Source organism: Syngnathus acus, chromosome 6, assembly GCF_901709675.1.
Source record: "Syngnathus acus chromosome 6, fSynAcu1.2, whole genome shotgun sequence".
Classification (NCBI taxonomy): domain Eukaryota; kingdom Metazoa; phylum Chordata; class Actinopteri; order Syngnathiformes; family Syngnathidae; genus Syngnathus; species Syngnathus acus.
This window is the reverse complement of record NC_051092.1, coordinates 6,238,474-6,265,681: the sequence shown is the minus strand read 5'-3', so window position 1 is coordinate 6,265,681 and position 27,208 is coordinate 6,238,474. Positions and strand designations below refer to the sequence as shown.

Below are 27,208 nucleotides of genomic sequence, written 5' to 3'. Positions count from 1 at the left end.
CCAGGCCAGCTGTAACCATGCTTACATGGGTACACATGTGTGAGTGCGCGTGCACACACACACACACACACACGCACACACACAGGCACGTACACAATGACATACACTGACAATGCTGAATAATTCACCCCATTGAATGGCGATCACAGCATGACCTGCCTAGTATAGATTAGCGCAGCCCAAGGAGCCATAAAGAATAAAGTGTGTGTTCACAGTGTTTGCAGACTATGCCCAATATAGTGTATTTTCTTTTGAGAAGGCTGTGTGAAATTACATAATGTGTTACTTTGCATACTTGTAAACAAGGGTTTTCAGTGTTTTGCCTTGTTGGTTTCTGACAGTGCTTTTTGTTCCAATCGAGTGAAAAACCAAAGTCTGGCCAGCTGGCTAACTGACGGTCAAGATCAGCACAAAGCCAAACCTCAACACACAACCCAAATGGCTCACAACAATAACTCTAACTAACTAGCAGATGGTGTGTGTGTGTGTGTGTGTGCGTTTGTGTATACTCTTCAATCGCACGCTCACTGAGATAGGCAGCAGGCAGCTTAGACTGATAGAATCTACAGCTCCCCATGCAGGTGTTTTCCTTCCAGCAGTCAAACGCTGCCACTGACAACAAAACACACACACACACACATACATGTACATACATGCATGACTGCCAGCAGACACACACTAACACACACAGACACAGAGAACAAGTCCTGGCTGCGGAGGCTGACATCTGACTCCAGAGGGGCCAGCTGGTCTTTCTAGGAGGCTTAACGGTGAATTATCATCCTTCACTAACCCTGCGGCACACATCTTTCTCTCCGGCCCTCCCTCTTTTTAAACTCTCCAGCACACACACACACATGCACACCCACGCACTGTAGATCTATCGTCTGTTCTGGCTGTTCCCTTTCCCCTCCTCTGTCCCTCTCCAAGTGAATAGGATCTGCTCCTTCCCCCTTCCTGTCTCTACCTCCTGCTGTACTTGCCCAGTGAAAGACTTCAAGGCCAAAGTCAGATTGTCATTAACCGTGACCAACAGAAGCCCCACAACACACACACACTCACTTATACGAACGTACAATTAATCGTAAACTGCGTACAACTGTTTGTTCTGATCAAAGTTTCCTCCATTCTGACTTGTAATATTCTGATACAGCACAATAAATATAGTGACAGAAAACATGAGTCAAAAAGCCAACTTTTATAACTGTAATTCATCAGTAGTTGTTTCAAATACTTCTAATAGAAGTATCCCTACATGGGTGGCTCTCAGAAAGTATGGTCCAACCGGATAGGCAAACGCTGAACCAGTTTGGAAGCCATTATTCTCCTCCATTTACAATCAATCACAGTTTACAATATTGCAGACATACTGCGAGATGAAATACAAGACTCGACTGAGATTTGTGCTGTCGTTTGTGTGCGAAACTATTTTGAGAGCTGAAAAATAGCCGTTGCGGCCACATGTAAATACCCATGTACTAATTAGAGAGCCTCTTATACCCTTTAAACAAATCGGCTTCAAAAACAAATATCATCAATAAACACGCACAACACAATACAACACAATTGCGTTTAATCAAGTCCCGTGTTCGGCTTGAAAAACAAATATTATCAATAGACATGCACACCACAATACAACACGATTGCATTTAATCAAGTCTCACGTTATCCAGAATGTGTCTTGTTTTGTTTTTGAACTGTAAGTTCAGTAAATTGAAGAGTAAGTTCAGTTGCTTCACCGCAAAATACAAAGTTAATATTTTTTTTAAAACTCTCGACGATGGCTGAGTAAGCTCCATGTCAAGTGTTGGGTACTTCTTTTTGATATTGCACGTTCATTCAAATAGATCGATAAATTATTTCAAGCTAGTTACACACACGGTTTCTTTAGTGTATTAGGATTTGAATGCTAATATATGCATATATATATATAACACAGTCACTGGAGTGACACAATAGATTAGACCACGTTCAACAATTTCTTGCAAACAAAAGGCTGAGCGAGTGACCTATCTTTATTCATTCAGACCCCAAGGTTTGATTTTAGAGCATTTATGCTTATGGCCTTGTTTTGAACAAGTTTCATGTCACAATCCTGGATCACACTTTCTGATAACCGCACATGTACGTATAAAGAAAGCAACACCAATCAGAAGAAAACACTTAAATGTGTCACTTTTAATGGTTGATTGGTTGTTACGTCTTTACTGTCGCTTATTGACTGACCTCAACAACAAGCATTTCCATGCTTGGCCACCACCATCACGAAATTGTGTTTAAGGTTGCTTGACTGAGGAGCTCTCGGACAAAAGGTCAGAGCCTTAGATACCTTCTTCCCCCTTTCCAAATCATGAAGATGTCTTGACCTGCAGGATGTGACTCCATTCATGCCCGAATGGACCAACATGAACGGGGTATCTATTACAGCTTTAGGCTTTCTGTTCAAAAGCTGAGTGTTGTTAAATTTATTTTGTACCTCCATTCAATTCCTGTTCACGATCAGTCCTCTCAAAGGATTGCCCTTTGCCCTGATTCTTCTTTTTTTTGTGCCTTTTCCAGAAATGTATTTGAATTGGCTAAACGGTCTGAATCGCGGTTAGATAGGGAATCACTACCTGTTGCTGTGACATGGGCTTGGCAGCCTGCAAATTAATTTTATGTGGACTCCTTTTTTGTTAATGTCAACCACAAATTTGGTTTTTGTACCAGTAAAATGGTTGGAAAGAGCTCTGAAGAATAGGGTGCATTTACCTCCGTATTGTTTTTGGGAGAAAACCTACCAATTAAAATGAACAATTTAAACGTGAACTATAGTATTTCTAGAGGGATGTTACGAGGAACTTTCAGCTACCCACATTCAGCAGATCACGTACGCAACAAGCTGGTAGGTGTGTTGTTTGAAATAACACGTAAATAGGTACATTGTAAATGCGTACCACTTTTGTTAAACAAGGATACGAGATACACTGCAGTTATATCGAACGTGGGTTGAGCTAAATATTTGCCGGCTTGGTACATGGTACATAGACACCACAGCCTGTGTGGGAAAACTGTAGGACAAAATAATTAGTCACTTGGTAGTGGTACTTAACCAAGCCAGCTTCCAATTAAAAAAATAGCAGGCTTGGACTAGGGGGAGCATCTTAGTTCATAGCCTGCAATCAAAGTAACGTGAGAAACACGGGGCAAGTGATATTTCATCTTTATTCTGAATGTAGAGTAAACACTTGAATGGCTCCGGAAGGGAAGCTAGGAAGGTGCTGTCCTTTTTCTTGCGTTGTTGGCTCTGTGCATCAATAAGGAAGGCGACTGAATCATCGTCATCCTTGATGTTGTTTGCTCTTTATTTCTTAGACTAACAGAAAAATGAAAAATGAGTGTTCGCTGGTGATTGTGTGATAGAGGCGGTGTCAAATTGTCCACCATCATCTATCAAATGACAATGTGATGTCAGACAAGTTTCCCTGGATTGAGTTATTGTGCCCAAATCAATCAATGAATTACAGAAGAATTATGAGAAAGAGAATATTAATAAATAGATTTGGCATTTGCGATTTTGCATAATCCATCCATTTTGCATAATGACAGATTAAAAAAAAAAAAAGGATATTTTTTAAATATTTTCAAATTCACTGTTGGTGGGCTGTGCCGGTCTTCTGTGAAAAGCGGTGGCTAATTGTACAGTAAACTAACATGTTTCCATTTTCTGAACCACTTATCAATTTTTGTCAATATTGACGCCGCAAAATTGGGAGAATAATTCAGATTTGTTAGAATCAGGTGTTGTCTACAGCCCACGCCATGTGGATTTTGGAGACATCTCAAGCCAAGCGAGGAAGCATCTACCGCAGCAGCAGTGGTGACGAGCTTGCTCGACAGCCTGCCTGGCGGGTAGTGGACTGTTTAAAGTCGGCTTAACAAAGTCACCTAGTGGAAAAAAAAAGATTTCCATTCATAGGCAAGCCATCTGGCTAGCCACTCAATAGCAGGTGGTGGGTGAAAGGATGGCCCTGTCAACGTCATGACGTCAACCATTCCAACATGGCGCAGTGCATTCAACGGTGGAGAGGGGGATTATTTTGTACACATGCAAGATTATTAATACAAGATTAGACACCTTAAATAGGAACACCAGATATTGCCCAAACTTTATACTATTGCTCTCTTTCCTCAGCAAGACCTCAATGTGAGACCTCCGGATGTAAGGGGAACTTGGCATCATAAACTGCACATTCTAAACATCTTCTCCTATAGATTGGTTATGATGCGTGTACGCCTCCTGGTTATTCCATTGAATATCTGCTACAAAAATCCCATCAATCTGCTATCATTCACCTTGTTTTTTTCTTACTCCCTTTTAGACATTCATTTTTAATTTTTGACATGTTCCTTTAAGAAGCACATCACGGCACCCTTTGCACAGCTCCTTCTTTTCTATTGCAGCCTATTTTCCTGCAGCCAGTGGGGGGTATCTAACCAGAGATAGGCCTGTCACAGTAAGATATTACTCTTTCATTTTTTGCTCACCTGCAGCTCATTTTACCTTTACTGGCACACAAAACCACCATTAATGACAGTGAGGTGTTGAGGAAAATGGTTTAAGGGTTTTCCAAGAGAGCATACATTATGTTTTTTGCTTAAATAAAATACGCTTTCTTGAACAATTCGACGGGTTTTCTAGAGGCAGACCATAACCGCATCGGCAAGATGGACACAGGTGAAAATTTAAGGCGGCAAATTGTGCATTTTCTCCCACAATTTAAAGAAGCAATCAACCCGAATACTCCCCACTAAAACGGGTGAGCTGTGATTCAACAACTGAGAAGCAGTTTTGCTCTCTGTGTTTATGGATGCATTTTCGCCATATTGATCATGTTGAGGCTGCTTGTTGCCAACTAAATATTTAGCTGATCATACTATAACCGTGAAAGATGTGAACAAGCATTGACACGTCCAGCAGACACAAAGCAGCAACGACATTTATTTGGCTTTACCTGACAAATGTGAATGAGTTATTAGCAATGCACACCGGCTGTTGTGAAGCAGGTGGTGTGCAGTGGCTTTATCACAACATTTCACTGAACCAGCTGACCACTGCAGTTCAGAACACAGATGAGGAAAGATTGGGAAAAGACCAAAGAAATACTCCTGGGTTCAAAAAGCAAAACAAGAACATAAAAGCCTCTAAAAGGTCACGAACATTAGTCTTTAAAATGCAATAAGTCTGTAGATGACTAATGGATTTTGACTATCTTTAATGCTACCTGGCAATGTCCGCACGCAAGACTCCATGAACTGAGTCAGAGAAAAAGAAGTACTCAAGACCCAAGGTCATATTTTTTTACTTGAAGAAGTCCTGATTGGACGCAATATCATGAAGAATTCACTAGTGACCACTCTGCATGGAGAGAGAGAGGGGCGCGAGGGAGGCACAGCTGGTGGCAGCCAGAGGACCATCTGCTCATTATTATATTAGCTCAAAAATGGACACACACACAAGCACAAACACATTTTCTGTTTTCTGTGTGTCGGAGGGACCTTAGGGCTCTTCAGCACTCTCTTGTGGACAACGGCTGAAACGCTAGGGGTCGTATTTGAAAACTTGCGGTGCATCCTAACATGCATTCTGTGGTCATCACAAATCCCTGCCCTCTATTTGCAGGGACACTTTGCCTGCTGGCTCGCTGGCAAGAACTGCATCATTGGAAGCCCGCCCACAAGTTTTTTTCCTCAATTTTCACACACACATCGCTATTAAAATACGAGTACTAATGAAGTTGCATTGAATGGAACTTTTTAAAAATTGTTTCACAACATTATTTAAAGCTTGAGAGTTTGAGGGGCTTTGCATTTCTCAAAGTCGCGCTTTACTGGCACAATGGGAGAGGTGATGAAATGACGCGTCTCGTTGTAAAAAATCGAATATAATGATCCATCATCGGTATTAATTTTGATTTGATCAGAGTTCTGGCCTTGAAACCCGGCTAATTGTCCTTGTTTGAAAGTGATCCAAAATTTAGTGACCTTGGAAGGCTCTACTGTATAGTTTTCTAGAGCAGGTGTTTTCGACTGGTTTTGTCCAACGGACCATCATTATAACCAAGAAGCAACTCGAGGAAAACTGCTTTGGCGGAATACTATTTTATTTTGCACCGAAGGAGGATAAACCTATACAGGCTTTTTATTTGCATATGTATATTTATTTTGGGAATCTCAGCTACATTTGACATAATTTGGAGGGGTAAATGATTTACAAAATTAGCTGGAAAATAATTTTCCAAAAATGCTTCAAATATATGAGACGTGTGTTGTAAACACGAAACAGCGTAATTCGAGACCATCGTAAACCGAGGACCCCCTGTAGTATGCAGTGCGCAATTGATTCTCCTCCTCTATTATCCTCACTTTAAAGTCAGAATCCCATCCTGCAAACCTTTATATTTTTTCTCCACTGACCCTAGAATTGTTCTATCTTGCTCTACTTCGTAACAAGTTGAGAGGAGGACAAATGCCTCCAAACTTCAACAACTCGGTGCCTTGATAGGTGTTGTTGTTTTAGTTAGCCACAAAGAAAGGAATATTTAATGTTCGTTTCTGAACAATAGTTCAGCATCTAGTGGTTGCTAATTGTGATTTGTTGAATGTTTCATGGTAATTAAGCACTGTTTTTTTGGGGCAGAGGAGGTTTCTGTTTGGGGAAATGTGTTCACAACAAATCTGGCGGGTCATTGAGGCATTCCTATTACAATGCAGTACTACTTGACGAAAACAGTACAAACAGTAAAATTTATGAATGAGCATTTCTCCCAATGTTTAACATGTTTTGTTCATTAGCACTCACCATACATCTTCCCTTCATCCGACAATATAATTTTCCTTCTTCCACATGGCGGGTAAATGGCAAGAGCTTCTTGGAAGCTTTGCTCAATGTCAGGACTCCACACCCCCTCAGGGTCTCCGTCCATTGTCTTGTCCCCTCCAGAGTCACTCAGTCTGTCCATGTCGTCCCCGGGACTCTCACTGCCACTCCAACTGCTGCGTTCCATCCTGGCAGCTAAATGTTGACAAGCTGGTGTGCGGTCAGTGCACAAGCAAAAAAAACTAGTTTGTTTTGGAGGGTTAGCCCCAAATTGTTTACGATCCAAAATAATGCCTCAAAATTGGTTGGCAAACCATAGAAAAGAGAGACGTTGGTCAAAATCCCAGGGCATGTGGCAGGGAACCTATGAAAACAAGACAAAGGAAAGAAATGTTTGTGTGATGTATGCAGAAAAAATGAACAGCTCAAACGATCCAAAATGATCAATTATCAGGATTATTCAGTTGCTTGGATTCTGATGTCAGTATACACACATTTTCTAATAGCCACTGCAAAAGCATCACGATTACAATTATGTTTGTACTTATTTTGTAATCATGGTTGCCATTTTCCAAATATGGGCATGCTTTCACCAAAATGCTGAAGTGGTCACTAGCGTCTATGCTTTATTATCTCAACCCGCATCAGTTAAATCGAAAAAGCTGTCACAGACTAGTTACCGTTTAAAATAAAGGTTCACTTTGAACATAAGTGTTTTTTTTCTGAACTCGTCTATATACAGGATTGTAAAAATAATGAGTGTTTCAATTTTGTTTGTGAGCCGGAATCACACACACACACACACACACACACACACACACACACACACACACACACACACACACACACACACACACACACGCACGCACGCACGCACACACACACACACACACACACACACGCTTGAGAAAAAAGCCGCATTGCTAGGAAAATGCCAAATTTATAGCATAAATCAATTTACGCCATTCTGCAGTGTTGTTTGAAGTTCATCCAGCCTGATCTGAATAAAACTCATACCAGACGTTTTGAAGATCAACAAACACATAAGAATAAACTCAAGTATTGACAATGGCCACATTTCACTAACATTCCTGATAAACCACATGCACCATACTGTTCTTATCAACAGTATAAACTGAATTTACTATAGCCTTCACTGATGCAATTGTTAACACCCAGATGCCTTGCTATAAAGTGAGTCTAAATATCAATTTCTATATTTAGTAGACCTAAAGTATCTGCCCACTGCTGGAGGCCTATTATTGCTTCCATGATCAGCATTTTTCCAAAAACAGACAAAGTGGAACAACAAACACTACACATCGCAAGTAGACAATAAGGAGAAAGAAAAAAACCAAACATGGGTTTGCCAGCTGCCTACAATTCTCCCCAAATCCCCTACGGTAAACAGCAGGGTTGGCCAAGTACACCACACACACAATTGCAGTGCCAGCTCCTTGGGCAAACATGTCATTTTGTCAGGGCTCGACTGTTCACACTTCCCATGCGCTGTCCCTTGCCACAGCATGAACAAACAGTTTGAATTGTGTGTGTGTGTGTGTGGGGGGGGGGGGTGCTTGGAGATTAACACGCGTACATATGTGCAACAGGAGCATGTAAAATTTGACTCCATTTAAGAGGGTCCACACACTTGAGCAGTGCATGATAAGTCAATAAGAACCAACAAAGCTGCAAGGGAACATCAGATAACTTGGACTCCCCAGAACACGCAATAAATGAGATGTGCTGTTTTCACGAGTGTTTGTCCTCCGGTTCCCCTTCCGTGCTCATTCTGTTCTCTTCCATTTATGTTTCCTCTCCAAATTCCTGCCCTTTACCTCCATCCCCTCTCCTCTCCTGCCCTTACACCCCTCAGTTTTCCATTCAGGCAAGAGTCCATTCATTCCAAAGGCGGCATGTTGTTTCTACTGCTCCGGCAGTGTGTGTGACAGTGTGCATATACAGCTGCATGTCTTCAAGTGATAATACACCCAGTGGACATCAATCACCTCCATGTAAAAAAAAAATAAAATACAGATTTTGGTGAGTATGGATTTAAATGTCTTAGACTATTGTTTAGCAAGGATTGATGTTTATCATTAATGAAGGGATTGTCTAAATCAAAATAAAGACATTTTTTTTGTTATATGACACACAACCACATCTCTCTTTAACCCTTAGAAAAGAAATAGATTCATCACCTTTTGTATGCTTCCTGCCTCAATAACAAATAACACACAGATCGACAAATGTGCTGAGGATTTTTGTACATGTGATAATTTGGCAATCAGTTCCTTCTACTTTTACGGTCAGGATCACAAGGGCGTTCTCTCTTTGTCTTATTGTATGTCAGGCGCATCACATGGTAACTAAATTCATAACACACATCGGTTTTTTTTGTCAGCTATTTTCTTCAAATACCTTTTTCAACATAAAAAGGCTTCAAATTTTCAAGGCAACATCAACTGTTATCTTCCTTTGATTTGTCCACTTAACGCATCAGGTTGATTTCGCAACAAATGACCATTTGCGAGCTCATAATGAATTTGGGGTCTTTTTAATTCATCTGGAATTGCTTATAATGAGGGAGTTATTGAAGGGGGCAAAAGGAGTGAATTTTTATGAGCTTCTTGCATGAGAGGGGCCCAGTAACAGATGGACGCTGGAGAGAAACATTAGTCACACAACAATCAACTCTGACTACTGGGCTTCATATCCTGAGTTACCCCTTCTTCTCCTTAAGTGTATGCATGCGTGTGCATGTGTGTGTGTGTGTGTGTGTCATCAGGCAGGCTTGGGACACTCCAGCCAGGACGGCAGGCTTCACGGTGTTAGTGCCAAACCCTCAGCAGAACACACGCAGGGCATCGAGCCACAATCCTGCAGCTGCCTTGGGCCCTCATGTTCTCCCTTGGTGTATCCATTCTTTTCCTATGAAGCATATGAGTTTGTTGCAGCACCTCTACAAGCCAAAGACATGTATGCTTTTATGTGCATGTAAAGCCCATGGCTAAAAGCCTCCATGTTGTTTTAATCCTGTAAAAATGTCCTCTTGTTTGCACACTGAGAGGGTATGAAGATGTTGCTGGTGGGCTCTTGTTGGTACAATATATTACCAGCTACTCTTTTCCCTCCATTAATTCTTCAATTGGACCACTCGACAGCATCTGTTCTAACTGGTTCCAACATGTGCACAGTTTCTAGAAAGGCGGGTTTTCACATAATCCACAAAGCACAAACATTGTTCTACTTTTGTCAGGCTTAAGTGCACCCCTGAGGATAAAAACAATTTATTCTGAATTATGTAATATTTTGTCCAGAGTGAAATTTTGCCTTCAGCTCAAGGACCATACTTGTTTTTAAAGCAATTGACTATTTCACTATGTAAGAATATTTAGGTGATCGTTCATTTGTCTTGTTACCTGATCAGATTTGCAAGGCAAAAATTCTTTGTTTTGCTCATGTTTTTCAAACAGAATTTATCCAAGAAGATGATCTCTACTACCGCTGACACACTTTCTGTCCCTGAACTTGACAAGGTCTAAAGGAATAACCATAAACCACATAAAATAACATTTTCTTCTCTCTGATGCTGTGGACGTTCTCTCTAAATGATCGCTTGTGTTGTAAGATGTGAAAGCAAAAAAAAAAATCAGAAAAAGCCCTCTTGAATGGCTCAAAATTATTCTGCCTTAATAGGAGGCACTTGAGATGATAATAGGTACGTGCTGACTCCCATTAAATATGAGTTTGAACGTGATTAATTCTGAACACAGCCACATCCCTAGGTACTATTATATATGCATCCTGCAATCAGATTAAGGTGAGGCATTTAAAGATTTAAAGACAAACAAAAGAAACTTAACTGGAGATGCTTGGAAGAGAGCTGGCTGACTCCAAAATGAAGTGCAGTACATTAACATAATTGACATAATTGATAATGTAACAAAGGCATGGATTATTATGAAAGGAAAGCTTTACTTTAGCCAATGGCCTGAATTTAAAAAAAAAAAAAAAAAAGATTAAAAATGACTGTCCAATTTAAAACCCAAATTCAAGGCTGTTGTCTTTAGATACGACGCCAGAAGGCCCAGGTCACCAAAAGGGCCACTGGGACCAAACATAGCTGTTTTCATTCCATTGAAGTTCAAGAAATATAGTACTTTGATTTCCTCCAGACAAGAAAAAAAGTGGTCTTTAGGAGAAAGTGTTCTTTTAGCTTTGCGGGACATAGATCTGACTGTCCTCCAGATTGCAGTGAAAGGAAATACCATGCTTTCTTAAGATGGAACCCAGGGGCAGAAAATACAAAGGAAACAGCAGGGGCCCTAAAATTGAACCCTGTGGAACACTGTTATTTTTAATGTCTTTGTTTTTCCACATCTCAATTTTACTTTACATACAGCACTTTGTATGTAGTTGTGGTTGTTTTATAGTGCGTTATAAATAATTTTGAGCTAAGTTGAGAAAGGTCACCCATCTTCCTTGCTTTCCATGCTGTTTGGGAACAGCCATTGGAATTCTCAGCGCTACACTATTTTGCACTGCACTAACTCACTACATTACCCATTCGACGGTGTAAGTGACGAGTCCTCACATTCATTGCGGCAATTAAGCAAATATTCTGAAAAGTTTCGTTATCACTAAAGGAGCAGATGAAGTAAATACCAGGAGAAAACAGAGAAGCGACTGTGAACTCACGAAATACCAAAAAAGTGCTTAGCTGGTACTGGTACACTTTTCATAGAGGTCTGACTGGAGCTGCAAGAGAGTTAATAATAACCAACTGACCAGTAAGTTAGTAAATCAAAAGGTGATAACCATCACAACAGCAGATGAAGGAGTAGGAAACAGTCACAAAAACAAGCTTTAGTGATAAATGTATGAGGGCACTGGTTATTCCAAGCACAAAATCACTGAAATTGCCACAAATGCTGAAATACTTGCCCTTACATATGGGGCCAAATTTACTTCCACAAAAGCTGTGCTACATGATGTCACGTTTTTGCAAGTGCATGTGACTTGATGTGTTTGTGTATCACTTCGTATTACATCTACGTTAGTACTCACATTTGTTTTTGAATTGCAAACGTCAACTTAAAAAGATTGGATACAATGAATAAATGGGAAGTCGCTGATGGTGTAGGGCTGGGGTGTCAAACTATTTTTTTTCGCGGGCCGCATTGTCGTCATAGCTTCTTTCGGAGGGCCATTCTGACTGTCAACCCAAATAAATGTATGAGCACCTCATATTATATACAATAAAAGCTACAAAACAAATAACTCGTTTTCAAATCAGACGAGTAAAAACTGGTCAAATATTTAAAAAAAAAAAAAGATATTAAAAGTGAAGACAATTTGCAATTCTAGTAATGACACACACATTTGATGCGCAATTTGTCTTCGCGGGCCGCATAAAATGATGCGGCGGGCCGTATCTGGCCCCCGGGGCTTGAGTTTGACACCTGTGGTGTAGGGGTACACTCGCCTGACTTGTGTGTTGGCAGCTTGGGATTGATTCCCGCTCAGTGGCGGTGTGCATGTGGGTGTGACTGGTTGTTCGTCTTTATGTGTGCCCTGCGACTGGCTGGCTAGACTCCAGCACCCCCCACGGCCCTGAAAAGGATGAGCGGTGTTGGAAATGTATATAATATATATATTTGTTTATTTTTTTAAATAAAAACAGCAATGGTGCAATGGTCTGAAACAGCGACATCAACCAGCTATAGACACAAGAAAATGTAGTGGCTACGCTGCCACTGCTTGTGCATCTCACAACACTACATCCTTTGATGGAGAATTGAGCAGAGTCACATGAGGACACGTGTCCTTGATAACAAAGTGGGAGAGCATGACATCACCAGAGCATATGTGGAAGACTACAGGCCCAAGTGATTAATAGATGAACAGGCTTTCGAGGGACAGTCAACATGACACAGTTTCTATTAACCTAAAAGGCTGAGTTTCTTCTTGTTTGGGTCTGGATTGACATTTGGCTTCACTAATGACTCAATTAATGACTCTATTAATCAGGAAGGAAGACGCTGGAGCCTGACGTTTCAAAGAGCTGCATATCGGAAAATTAAAAATGATCTCGTACTTTCGATTGTCCCTTCAGGGTTTGTCACAGCGACTCACTCAAATGATGATTTATTTGGAAGTCTTTGCGCCGGGTGCCCTTCCTGAAGCAACCCATCTTTTTGGGTTTTGGGCTGAGCCTGGCAGGGTATCTCACAAATGTCCATCTGGATGAATAGACAAAAATTCGCCCAAATCTGCCCAGATACTTAGAAGCTCACATAGATTTTCTTTGCTCATTTAAGTTTGGTGTCACAATACTTTTCCAGATGATCCGATGAGGTGGATCTGTAAGTTTGGTAAAGAAAGTAAAAGAAAGTATAAGAAGTAAAAGTATAAAGAAAGTAGTTAAGTTATTATTGACTGATTTGACCTTTTCAGAAGCAAGTAGCTTACATGGAAAAAACACAAAGACCCTTCATGCTTCTTCTGTTCTATACTGATATTACGAGTGAGATGCTTGCTTTTTATTGTGGTGAGAACACTTTGATTCATAGGAAACTCATTATAGACCATGTCTTCATTAGCACTGAAGCACTCACACAAGGTAATTGGTCCCAGGCTGCACACAAATACAATGATCAGCTTATGGCGTGGGAAATATGATGGGAAGGTTGAAATCTTTTCTGTGGTCGACATGTGCTTTTTTTGCTGAGTCAGAGGAAGCCATTATCTAGCCTTTTCCTTATGGATAAAGCAGGGATGTGACACACACACAACACAAAACAACACACACATACGTACACGCAGAACCACACAAAACAACAAGATGTGGCACAAGAGGAAAGAGGCCAGGGGAGCTATACCAACACCATTTAATAAGTGTGAATTTAGGAGCATTGCCCAGACAGACACTGGTGTGTGCCCGTGTGTGTGTGCGTGCGTGTTTGTGTGCACATATAGAAATACTTTAAACACAACACACCAGAAGTACCCCATCCATCCGCCACAATTAGATCCTCTTCTATCTAATAATTGCATTCACCCAACCACACAAGTGCGCGCTTATTCGCACACACACAAACACACACGCACACAAACACACACAGCCATATATGTGTTGTCCATTATATCTTGGTTATTGCTTTTTTATTTCGAAAGATGTACGTCGATTAAGAGGCATGGGTTGAGGTTGCTGTAAATCCAGAAAGGCTGCAACAGTGTCTAAGCGTATGTGCAGTATCTTATTAGATAATATTCACTCTGGTCATTTCCTGTTCCTCTCTCACAAAGCAGTATAAAACAGAAGTCGAATTGAGAGTTAGCGGAAGAGCAACAGGATCAACATAATCAACAATGGTAAGCAAGCATATACTGACTGTACTTAAAAGAGCCAGCACAGAATTGAAAGTTGACACCCGCACAAGGATATTGTGGCTGTGATGTTTTTTTCGCCCAATCCATAGATGATGTCATGTAACTGCTACTATCATAACTAGTTGAAAATGTAGCTGTTACCAAACAAGACTCAAGACACACCAAAAACAAATAACATCTGATAAAGAAGTCCATTCATCCATCCATACAAACATTTTCTGTACCCCACAAGGGCGTGCTGGAGCCTATCCCAGCCGTCATTGGGCAGTAGGCGGGGCACACCCTGAACCGGTTGCCAGCCAATCGCAGGGCATACAGAGACGAACAACCATTCACACTCGTATTCACACTTGTATTCACACTTACGGGCAATTTGGAGTGCTCAATCAGACTACCATGCATGTTTTTGGGAAGTGAGAGGAAACCGGAGTACCTGGAGAAAACCCATGCAGGCACAGGGAGAACATGCAAACTCCACACAGGGAGGGCCGGAGGTGGAATCGAGCCCGCACCCTCTGAACTGTGAGGCGGACGTGCTAACCAGTGCGTCACCATGCCTATCTGATGAAGAAGTGATCGACCTAATATTTATTGCACTATTACACTTGTTGAAGATCCAATACAGTCCATGCACATGTATGTGAAAATTTTGTTGAAAGCCAAAGTTGAGAGGCTACGTTATGATAGCGATTGTATTGTTAAAATGTATGGGGTCTGTTTACGAAACACATTTATTAAATGAAAACATTTTTTGTTTAGATTGTCTCTTTTTTCATTCAATTGAATTTAGAATTTCTGATTTCATCGGATTTTTGCAGCCTAAAAATGCAAACACTTTAAAAGGTGCCTCAAAGTTTTACAAATAAAACAGTAAATTTTTGTGCACGTATACAGACATTCACTTTTTCCACACTTCTCGATGTGGTCGCATGCATTTGGTGCTATTCAGTTTTGGCCAATGTCCTCAGAAATGCTGGAGAGGATTTATGTTCCTTTCATCTCATTTCGTTGCAGAGATTCATCAAGGAAAATGTTTGTCGCTACTTGTGCTGTATTATTTTTTTTTTCATATCAGGAGATATTCTTTGGTTCATGGTTCTGGTGCTCAAAGGCTAACAAAATTTGAAGCAGCATTAGCTCGGTTTGGAATTGATGGATCATGGCTCATGTAAATATAGCAACTAGTGGCTGGCGAGATGATGGTCCAGTCCCTGACTACTGTCAAGGTGCCCTTCAGCAAGGCACCTAACTACCCAATTTCACCTCAGATGTGTATAGTCACTCACCATTTGTGTGCCTGCAGATTATTCCTGACGTCTGTCCTTGCACGCCTGCAAATGTTAGTTTTGGTTCTCAAAAAAATAGAGGTAAATACCAAAGTGTTTAATTTCCCTTCAGGTCTTACAGGAATTTTAATGAAAAAAAAATGTCTCTATGGGGTGTCAATAGTTTTGATATTTCTAAAAAGGTCATTCTCATATCTTTCGGATGCCAAGCCAAAATGAAGACTGGTATGATAAAAGTGAGTTGAAAATATTCTGATGGCTTGCTATGATTTAAATCACTGCACATGCCATTATTTGAAATGTATTTGGATGTTTATGACATTGTAATTGTGTATGCACATTCTTACTTGACAAAATAAAATGTCATTAAATAGACACAGATTGTTGGTCGCTACCAAAGAGTTGTTTCCCAAAATGCTACACATTTATTCGAACCATTCTGAAAAAAATTGCATTCCTTTACCTTCACCTGCTAGTTGAAAACTGACTCTGTTTACATGCGCTCAATAAGCCGTTCAAAAGATTTATCGCAATGGCTTCAGTCACATAAACAAAACACGCATAACATTTATTGTGTTTTGAAATGGAAATGCAGTTTGAAGCACATTTCGCCGACACACAATCTGCCGTCATTTTACTCGTCTGCTCGTCAGCCTGAACAACCTCATAATAGACTTTCCTGTTAGTCTTGATCAACAGGTAGCGTTTACTATCGTGTCCCTCATCAGCTAATTTATGCAACATGTGAAATGAAGTGAAACCTTTTTTTTTTTTTAAATCTACATTTTTAACCTACATAAATTAATTTCAGGAAAAAAAAAAATTCTCCTTACTGCTTGAAAACTGTCTTAAAGACTGTGTACATGACATACATGTCAAAATTAGTTGCACTTTAATTAGTTATCTTTTTTCAGAGATTTTGGATAATTATTTGGATATTTCTCGTAATTTATCTTGATCTGTGTTGTCCTGCGTCTGTTGCTTTTTGGCTTGTTGCCATCAGATAAACCGGAGTGACTAACCCTCACTGGGAAGCCTGAATCAAACTCTTGTTTCCTGAGCCCAGCATGAGGCGAACAGGAAGTGGGGATTTCAGCTCCATCTTGCTTACTTTCCCGGCTGGCTGAGCTGACACGATGAACCCTCCTAGCTGAGAAACAGCTCACTCTGTTGCCTGATTCCTTCCTAGTCCAACCTTGGTTTGTTGTCTTCAGCCGACCTAGCAATGAGCCGTCAGTCTGCTGTCCTTATGTTCTAAGTGTATAGAACCGGACGCAATAACAATATAAAATGAAACCTTTTTGCAAATCGTGATGAATACCAAATTAGAGAGAAAGGATTTTGCCTTTGAATTCTATTCTGTATTCTGATGATGGTGATTCTTTTTACTATTATAGTGTCAGAGACATACTTTCTTTCCTGTCACACACAGATGGTAAAGTATATATTGCCATAACACGGCAACGGCATTAGCTATTAATACCTAATCTTTTGAGTGCAACAGTTGAACAAAATACTGTGACCAAAACCCATTTGAAGAAAAGTATTACCTAAATCTCGACGAAGAAGGGCTAAAATTACAATGACAGACCGGCGGGCCCACCACTGCACATCACCAAAGCTTACTCTGCAATAAATTGTACAATCACCCTAAATATTGCAATATTGTATGAGATTGTTATCATGAACGCTCCAAAGGCAGAGGTGAAAGAGGTGCATTGTGGGTCAAATGTCATTAGTGGCTATTGGCGACAGACTGAAAGACACAGACACAAAGACTACAGGAGAGGAGTGACAGGGTGCCGGCACAGTCCGACAAGCTAGCACAGGCTCTGCTGTCCTCCTGCAGCCACAAACTAACCCCCCAACCCATCCCCACCTCTCCTACCCACCCCACCCAGGAGGATGCCCATTGTTCCCCCTATCCCCTAAACAAAGCCTACCAAACTCCCACACCAAAACCTACCCCCTCCCCACTTACTCTCATTGCCCCATGCACCCCTCAGATCCCACCCAGTCACTCCACATCTTATAAACGGTCTCTCCTGCTCCCTAAATTTCATCACATACTGTAAATAGTTCACTTATATTTACACAAACTGCCTGTCCATTAAGTACCACACTGATCCCTATTTAAGAAGTGGAAACTAGCATAAAAAAAAATCATTATATTATAGCAAGCTGCTTCATTGTGATTATGGAATTACAGCTATTTCAGGTTGAGGTCAAGTGTTTTAAATAAGAATTATGTAATTAACAAATGAGCAAAACAAGGGTTCATTCCCAGCTTTATTATCACCTGACACCTGTTGATGTGAACAGCAGGAAATATTCTGCTCAAAGCTTTTGCCAGTAAGGCAGACTAAATCTGATGTTTAAAAAAAAAATAGAGGTCTGCATGCCAGATTTTGTCCTTGTGTCAAGAAATGAGACGACAGATGACACAAAAGGGAGCAGCTTGCAGCGAGCAAGTCCACCATACTGAGACCGCATTGGTTTGGTACATGAATACACACACAAACATGCACAAGTACACAGCAGTTGTGACTAAAGCACACAGAGGCCATATGGTGCGTCCTCATACACCAACGCCTGTTGCTGCTGCAACAATAGACCTGCCTGGCCGGGACAGCAAGAAGCAAACACACACACACACACACACACACACACACACACACTCACACGCACACCAAATGGTCGTTAGTCAGCCGGTCTGCGTTGCTTAGTCCCTGAATAAACGCCTGGATTTGCATTCTGCACCTCCCCTTATCGTCCTCCCCTTCTTAACACACACACGAGCGTGCACACACACACACGCACACACAGTCTACAGGTGCACAAACCACTCAAAACAGATGTCAACGGAATGAAGAGGGGGGGTGGGGGGGGTGGGGGAGGGCAGGAAAGTCGGTGGGGGGAGCTGTTTGCCCAGGGTGACTGAAAAGCTTTGTACACTCCAAGCCTGGACACAGCAAAGACAATGAACTAACACACACACACACACACGCGCACGCACACACACACTTTTACAGCTAAGACAGTACTAATAATAATTCCCAAGTAGGAATAAAGCATGTACTGTAACTGTGAATGTGTGTAACAAGTAAAAAATCCTACATTTAAAGAATTCATTTTAAGTCTTCTTTTACACTTCAAAACTCCTTCTAGTTTAAATCTCAAATTGATTATACAGTACATGACATCTTAATGATGGCTATTAACTGATGTAATGATGACAATTAGGAATTCTGTCAATTGTATGGCGTGGATTGTTGTTGTGGATCGTCTTCAATACATGCACTCACTGGTTCTAACCACTTTTCATCAATAAGAAATTAGATAAATAACCCTTATTCAAGCAAGGAAATGCTCATTACCACACATTAATACTGTAATGTCCCAGGCTACAAAACAATTCACTCGCACATCTCGGATGTTTGACTAAATGTGCAAAATACATCTACTGTTATTAAAGAACCCGGGAATGTGATTTGGGGGATATATTGTTTTCATTTCTACTTGATACTGCTGATAGCCTTTATACTACAAAAATATATATCGATACTACACAAATACATACTGAGAGTATTTCACTATGGATTTCAAACTATGTAGTACTAGAGAGACCTTTATTAATTACCCATGCAAGAGAAACTCAAACAATAGCTCACAAAACTATGGTATTTTAATGTAACAACTGAATTTACCAGTTCTGAATCCATTTTCTGCACTGCTTGCCAGTCTACTCAAATTGAGTGAAAAGTGGAGTATGCCTTGGTCACTAAAACATTATTTACTTGAATTGTATTTTATTTATTTCTAACTTGTTAATAAGTACTTGGGGATCCTAATATGCATTGCATGACAACTATACAAACAGTCATCCATTAATATAAAAAAAGAAGAAAAACCAAACAACAGGTGATTGTCTGGCTATATTGAAGAAAAAGCATTTGCGTTTTAGTCAACCGGGTTTTAATATGAATTCAGCAAATTCACAAAGAGATAACAAAGAGACACTTCCTTGAGACATAGCAAGTGAGTTTCACCTTTAAAGTCTTTTTGGTGCTTTTTGTGCTGAGTCTGTGGCCTGTGCGAGTCGTGGCTGCCTGGGGCCTGCCTGACGCTTGCCTGGCTGTCTCCCTCCCCTCCTCTCTCCCTCCCTCCCCCTTCCTCGCTGCCTGCCTGTCGACCAAGAGAAAAGCCGCCGATGCAACAAGTCCTCCATTGACGCCAAGCTTTGCAAACTACCAGCGTGTTTCGGCGCCGTCTGCATTTGTTTCCGCGAATTAGCCAATGCATAAACAAACTGTTAAGAAAGAGCGCAAAGGCGCCCATTTCGGTAAGGAAACGATATTTGCATCTTGGGAAACGCCAACTAATAGTGGAACGAAAGCGACATCGGCGGCCACGACAAACATTACGTATACGTTCGCATTCTTGGAGAAACACTTTCAAATGTGTGCTTGATGCGAGTGAGTTTAAATTTCTCTCAATGAAGACGAAAGTGTTTCGAAGCGTCAGTGAGCACTTGAAGCTGACGTCCGTTTACAAGCAAAAAGCGGAGGAGGGGGACTCCTCCTGGATAACTTACCCCGATTCAATTGGTTGATTCTTGCTAAATTCCCACACTTTTCCTCACACGGGTGCATCCGCTGCGTGTGTGAGGTCTCCTGGCAACTCACGATCGTCCACTCGGATTTGGTCTGACGGGGGATCGGGCGCGCCGAGTGCGTAAAATACGCCGGGTCTTTCCAAGGATGCGAAATATGCGCGGAATGGGAGCAGGAATGAAATGAACGCGGTGGACTGGGTTGAACGGGGCGGGGTGACTGGCGTCACCCTGGATGGATGAAATGGAGTGAGCGAATGAGTGAGTGAGTGAGAGATGGGAGGATGGGTGGCGGAAAAAAGAGCTGGCCGGGGAGGAGGGGGGGGAAGCGGCCTGACTGTAGTGGAGGCACACGGCTGTGTTGAACAACAAAAGAAAAGCGCCCAAACTCTTTTCAATGGACCAAGAGAATGAGAGCAGGCAGCTGACAGCAAATCCACCCAGCGTCAAATAAAAACACTGACAGCAGAGCAGGCTGGAACATTTTCCTTGACACGCTACATAAAGACAAGTTGCCCAGCTATTAAGCAAAATTAAACTATTGAAAAGATTTTTTTTTATTGTTTCATTATTATTTTATAAATGTACACATTTAAATTAGAACAAAATATTCTCTAGTTAAGGTTTTAAAATATCTAATATTTGGCAAATGCAATAGAGAAATATTTCATTGGTTGTTGTACATAATGTCATTTACTGGGGAAAAAAAGAGACAATAATAATGATCATAATATAATTGTCGGCACGGTGACTCACCGATTAGCACGTCGCCTCACAGCTCAGAGCTGCAGGGTTCAATTCTGGCTCCGGCCTTCCTGTGTTGGATCTGCATGTTCTCCCCGTGCTTGTGTGGGTTTCTTCCGGGTCCTCCGCTTTCCTCCCAGATTCCAAAATCAGGCATGGTTGGCCGATTGAACACTCCAAATTGCCCATAGGCGTGAATGCTGATGGTTGTTCGTCTCTGGGTACCCTGCGATTGTTTGTCAACCGGTTCAGGGTGTCCCCCGCCTACTGCCTGAAGTCAACAGAGACGCCAGTACACCCGCAACCCTTGTGAGGGAGGATAAGCAGTTAAGATAAAGGGTGGATAATAATAACAGTAAACCAATAAATACAAGTCTTGGCCGCCACTTGTTGCTAGGCAGATTTCAATCATTGATGCATTAAAAGAAAAAAAACCAGCCCCGCCCACTAGGCTGCTTCAATACAAACTTGAGCCAGCAGCAGCAGGAAGTCAGTCAAAACACAAACACACATTAAGGAAATAATGCCAAAAGCAACACGTATTATGACACACAGACATTTAGTTGATTTGAGAATTGAACCACTATGACAAATGATTTGTCATTTTAGGATTTTAATTTAAAGCTCTTGCTCGTATTTAAAGAAATCCGTATAACCGCTTCATCTGGGGGCATAATTGTTTCTGTGCCACTGACAATAAAGTTCTATTCTGTTCCGTTCTATTTTATTTTCCGCTCTGACCTTTCCAATTGTTTGTGAAACCCCATTGCGTCATCCAGATCACAAGTAAACTCTTTCTTAGGGCCATAATAGAGACTATACAAAATGTCAACTGAGATTCCTTCTGCCACTTAAGAACATTGCCAGCTGCCGAGGACAGTCAGGACACATTTAATTGAAGTTAGTGCTTTTCAGGTCTTCATAACACTTTTATTGAGAAATGAAGATAACCACAACATTGGCCACACATACATAGTATCTGTATGATGCCAAGTGTTACGGTTTGGTCCTGCTTTGTTACAGGCAATTGCAATGTGTTCGACTGTTACGGGAAAGTAAAATAAAAAAAAGCGAGCGAGTGGCTATCACGCACTTGGCGTTGCAACCAAGTGTAACCCTATGAACAGCATTTAGATTGAAAATATAATACACAGCCACACACAGAAATGCATTTATTACAAACAAAATTGACATTGTATTGAATAAATTAAAGATGAAAACTATTGAAAGAAAGAGATTATGTTGTTCATATTTTTTTCTGTTGCTATGCTTTTGTTTTGGCTCATGGGCCAATGTTGTGGCCATAAAAGCAAATTATGGAAAATCTGACTCAATTAGTGGGATCCCTGAACTTTTTTTCCCCTCATTGAGACTTTCCCATCTTGCGAAGTTAAAGACACTCGACTCCATTTGCCAAAGCTGTTTTGCCAGACAGTTGCCACATATTACACAAAGCAGGCTTGCTGCATAAGGAACATCTGTAACGACAAACCTGTATTTGAAGTAGTAAATCCAGTTTTCATTTTCTTATAAGTTGGAAGTTCTGTATGTAACATATGCAAATGCCAAAGCACATGTGTCTGAAATTTACTTGCTCTTTTGTCTCCAAAATATGTAAATATAACAAGCCAACAAAATAATGAAAACAGCTGATTATACTCTACAAAATCAATTCAGAGAGAAGGCCGCATTTCTTGGCTGGATTTCAAAGCTCTTTTGAAATTACTGAGTTGGTTAATTGGCGGTTGAAGTGCAGCATTTGAAGAACCTGGCCACGGCGTGAGACAGTTTAGTTCAGGGGTCGTGAACCTATGGCTCGCAAGGCAGATATGGCTCTTTTGACGACGTTAAAAACGTTATTAAAAAGAATACATTAGTACACTCAAAAAATCGTTGGTCTTAATTAAAATACATGCATTTAATTGTATTTAACCTGTCGTTTCTTTTTAAAATGATATGGCTCTCACGGGAAATTATTTTTAAAAAAAATGGGCATTTATGGCTGTGTCCGCCAAAAAGGTTCCCGACCTCTGGTTTAGTTGAACGGGATGCAGAGAGATTGTCAATCATTTGCAAGCTGCGCTGTGAAAGCTGTTATGTATTTTGTAACTTATGAATTTAGAGTAAGTTTCAGCAAAAGGTAGAATTTTATTTCATCTCAGCTATAAATTACAATGTATAATAAAAAACGTATTGTTCAAGCTTTTATTGATCAAACTTAAAACGAAAAAAATAAACTCATGAAAGCTGATATATCCATCCATCCATTTTCTGTACCGCTTAGTCCCCACGGGGGTCGCGGGTGAGCTGGAGCCTATCCCAGCAGTCATCGGGCAGTAGGCGGGGGACACCCTGAACCGGTCGCCAGCCAATCGCAGGGCACACAGAGACAAACAACCATTCGCACTCGCACTCACACCTAGGGACCATTTGGAGTGCTCAATCGGCCTACCAAGCATGTTTTTGGGATGTGGGAGGAAACCGGAGTGCCCGGAGAAAACCCACACGGGCCCGGGGAGAACATGCAAACTCCACACAGGGAGGGCCGGAGGTGGAATCGAACCCGCACCCTCCTAACTGTGAGGCGGACGAAAGCTGATATACTCCCACAATTTTTTTTTTTTTTTTTTTATCCAGCATCAAAAAATACATTCAGTGACACATAGTAAAACCATTTCTGATTAACATTTGCTGTTGACCAGTGCAATTGATTCACAAATTACAGAAATATGTACTGGTTTGATAAATTATTATTGTATTAGGAACAAAACTTGTGTAACTGTAGTTTGCAGCTCCTAAATATTATCTGGAACTAACCCTAAAATACTTCCATTTTTCAGGTGCCTGAGTATCTGTAACAGGGTTGCAAAAAGCAGAAAATGTGAGCTACGAAACGTAACAAACAAACAAATGGTCTGTTTTTCAAAAATGTTGGTGATGAAATTCATAAAAAAAATTGGAATACTTCATGTAACATATGTAATTTTTGTGTAATGTTTTTTTTGTTGTTTACATGCTTGTGGGAAATGAAAAATCTTGAAAAAAAATAGCAATAAATAATAAAATGAAATTACGTTCTTAAAATACACCTTTTCCTTTTTCCTTTGAGTATGCTACACCCATTAACTGCTACGCCGGCTACCAAGAAGATGCTTTTATCTGACATTTCGAAGCTCTTCTCACTGTTTTAGCTGTATATGAAATGGGCACTTATTTAGTGTGGCTTTACCGTATGTGCCCCCCATGAAAGGGAATGCACAGCAGGGAGCCACTGCCCTAACCAGAAAATCTTCTTTCTCTCTTGCTCTGCAGATCTCTGAATGCAGCAAGCGGTCGCCCCATAAAGGAGTTGTTGTCTATTACTAAGCTCTGCCTATCTCAGGTTTCATTCCCTCAGGCGAAGCTGGACTGTCATCTCCCTAAAGGGAGGGGCTGTGACATACAACAAACAGATATGCCAGGGTCACAGCCTGGAACACCTACTGAAACCCTACACCACAAGCACATAGCAGAGCCGGAGCAGCCACACTGCATTCCACCCTGCAGCATGTTTAGAAGAAATATTCACGGATTCACACATACATATCCGTATGCAGCTGAGACACATGTGCGCCATGAAAACACTGCCTGTGTGTGACATACATGTGTGGCAACATGTGCGACTCCTGCCACACAAAGGCGGTCCAATATTCAACGCAGTATCAGTCAGAGCACAAAAATGACCTCACCTAGTTTTCTTATGTTTTATTAACAGACCTGGTGCCTGGAGGCCTTAAACACTTGATTGTAATGGCAAAATGGAACTGTGCTTTGAATCTGCTGAATATGAATATCACTTTGTCTCCGTAACTCACAATGTCACAATATCGTTTTAGTGCGATTACCATAATTTCTGGACTATAACTTGCGCCCGAATATAAGACGCACCAGGTAAAATGAAAGGGGAATATATATATATAAGACGCTCTGGACTATAAACCGCAGGTGTTTTAATGTTTAATTTCCATATATAAGAGAATATGCACAAATCATGAAAAAAAATGAAAAATCCATAGATCAGATGCACTGGACTATAAGCCCAGGGTTCAAAGCTTGTGCAAAAAGTAGCGTCTTATAGTCCGGAAAATACGAGATTTGTATGTGTAAGCAGTGGGAATAAATAAATTGTACTTTTTCCTACGGTCTAATTTTAAATTTTAGTTTCATGTTAGATTTCTTTCTGGGTTATTTTCATATAATTTTCACACGTTACAATTCATTTATTCATTCATTTGTTCATTCGTGCGGGTTTGATTCCACCTCCGGCCCCCCATGTGTGGAGTTTGCATGTTCTTCCCGTGCCTGCGTGGGTTTTCTCCGGGTCCTCCGGTTTCCTCCCACATTCCAAAAACATGCTTGGTCGGCCGATTGAGCACTCCAAATTGGCCATAGGTGTGAGTGCGAGTGCAAATGGTTGTTTGTCTCTGTGTGCCCTGCAATTGGCTGGCAACTGGTTTAGGGTGTTCCCCGCCTACTGCTCGATGACGGCTGGGATAGGCTCCAGCACGCCCGTGACCCCCGTGGGGACAAGTGGTACAGATAATGGATGGATGCATGTTTCGAGAATGTGGGCTGACATTCATAGACAATGTCAACCTTTTGCACTCACATGAACAGCTCCACCATATGTGAGCCATTGTAAATAATCACTCTTGTTCAAATGGTGAAAGCTAAAGAAATACATATTGAGAAAGTGCGGTGAATTAAACGCGGATTAACAATAACGCATAAAAGGGAAGTCATATTATTGTTCAGTAAAATGGATAGAAAAGTGGTCAGCACATTTTATTTTCACAAAGATGATGTAAAGGGTTTTAAGAAAATCATTTGATGAAAAAGTTTAGCGCACTAAACAAAGCCACTCATGTTGTTAGAAATCCACCTTGCCTAATTTTTTCTCATTTATGCCTCATTTTATTCATTAAAAGACAGCAAGAAATGAAGTTACCACCATTGCTATGCCAGCCATGTTTGTAGCCGGCCTCAAAATCATGCACTTCACCTGCATTATGGGCCAGATTTTCTAGATTTTGTTGATCTGATAAAACTGTTATCTATGTCACATGTTGTTAATGGCAACAATATACCATAAAATAAAATAATGTGCAACATCCTCAAAGTTCTTCCGCTAACAAGCTTCAGACTTCATTATTTCTTCCATGTTGCAGATGTAGTGCTCTACATCTACATATGGATGCATTGTTGTGCCAAATAGTTGCTGTGATTGCAGTTAAGTCAAATGTAAAAATTGCAAAGCTTGTTAATAAGGTCACCAATAAAAGGCTGTCCTTGCTTTATGAGCCGCGATAATTTGGCAAAGGTGGTAAAGTATGCCTTTAGAATTAAACAGATGGCAAATGAAAACTGAGCTATAACTAACGCTTTGCTTATACTTCAAAATGAATAAATCTGTATGTGAAATAACTAATTAAAATAACACTTGAGAGCAAAAATCAATCCAACAAATTGGGAACTAGAAGAAAAGAAAAATGAATGGCATTCATGAGTATTATACTGTAGTTCACCAAAGCCTTGAGCATCTTTTCATTCAATTGAGGAGTTTTATTATGTAGGATACATTTTTAACCTTCACTGAAGCACCCACGCCAGTGTCTGCATTTTTATACAAAATGGAGGATAATTTTATTTGCATTTATCTCCCGCTGTTTTGCATCTGTAAGTAGTGAAATGTTCTTTTTATTTTATGCTCATGTACTTTTGTATGTATAATTATTTTTTTTCAGCACATCATTTCATCAGTTGCATCTTAAGAGTGCTCTACATATCTTGGATGGATTGTCGTCAATGCTTCTTAAGAGATAGAAAGGCACTAGAGCCGCTTCAGCCTCAAGGACACGAATGGGTTCCTTTGGAAAGGCTGAATTTACAGCCATTGGTTGATCCCCTGCTAAATGTTTGAGCAAAAAACAATAAGCAAAAATTTTAATGGTTTTGTATGGTACAGAACATTGGTGAAGAATACAAATAGTGTATAAAACTTGAGCGATGTGAATTTTATGGACTAAAATACATCGTTGACCCCTTAGCAAAACATCAGTTATTACTTGCCAGCCAGTGATGGTCAGCAGGTTTAAATGCACACAGTTAAAGCAGTGTCCTTAAAATATATTTCATTATTTAGCTTTAAGTGCTCTATTTACATATGATAAAATACATTTTCATATGCCATGAGATGTTTTTTGATGTTTGTGATTTGTCCTTCTATGTATTTGTTTACTTGGGGTATACAGTGATCCCTCACTACTTCGCGTT

General features: G+C 40.6%; 1 protein-coding gene across 2 annotated transcripts in view; it reads right to left on the bottom strand.

Moving 5' to 3' along the window:
* The window catches only part of LOC119124437 (transcriptional enhancer factor TEF-1-like), a 32,805-nt gene extending 11,535 nt beyond the window's left edge, over positions 1-21,270 (bottom strand). Inside the window, exons 1-2 of one of the 2 annotated variants that reach the window (XM_037254420.1) lie at positions 20,909-21,270; positions 6,842-7,223 (exon numbers count right to left, since the gene is read on the bottom strand). In XM_037254420.1, coding sequence (XP_037110315.1) covers positions 6,842-7,046 — 205 coding nt within the window. In that variant the 5' untranslated portion in view covers positions 7,047-7,223; positions 20,909-21,270. Of the gene's footprint in view, positions 1-6,841; positions 7,224-20,134; positions 20,414-20,908 lie in introns of those variants that run through there. The other variant, XM_037254419.1, reaches the window with a different exon arrangement.
* Positions 21,271-27,208: the final 5,938 nt, after the last annotated feature.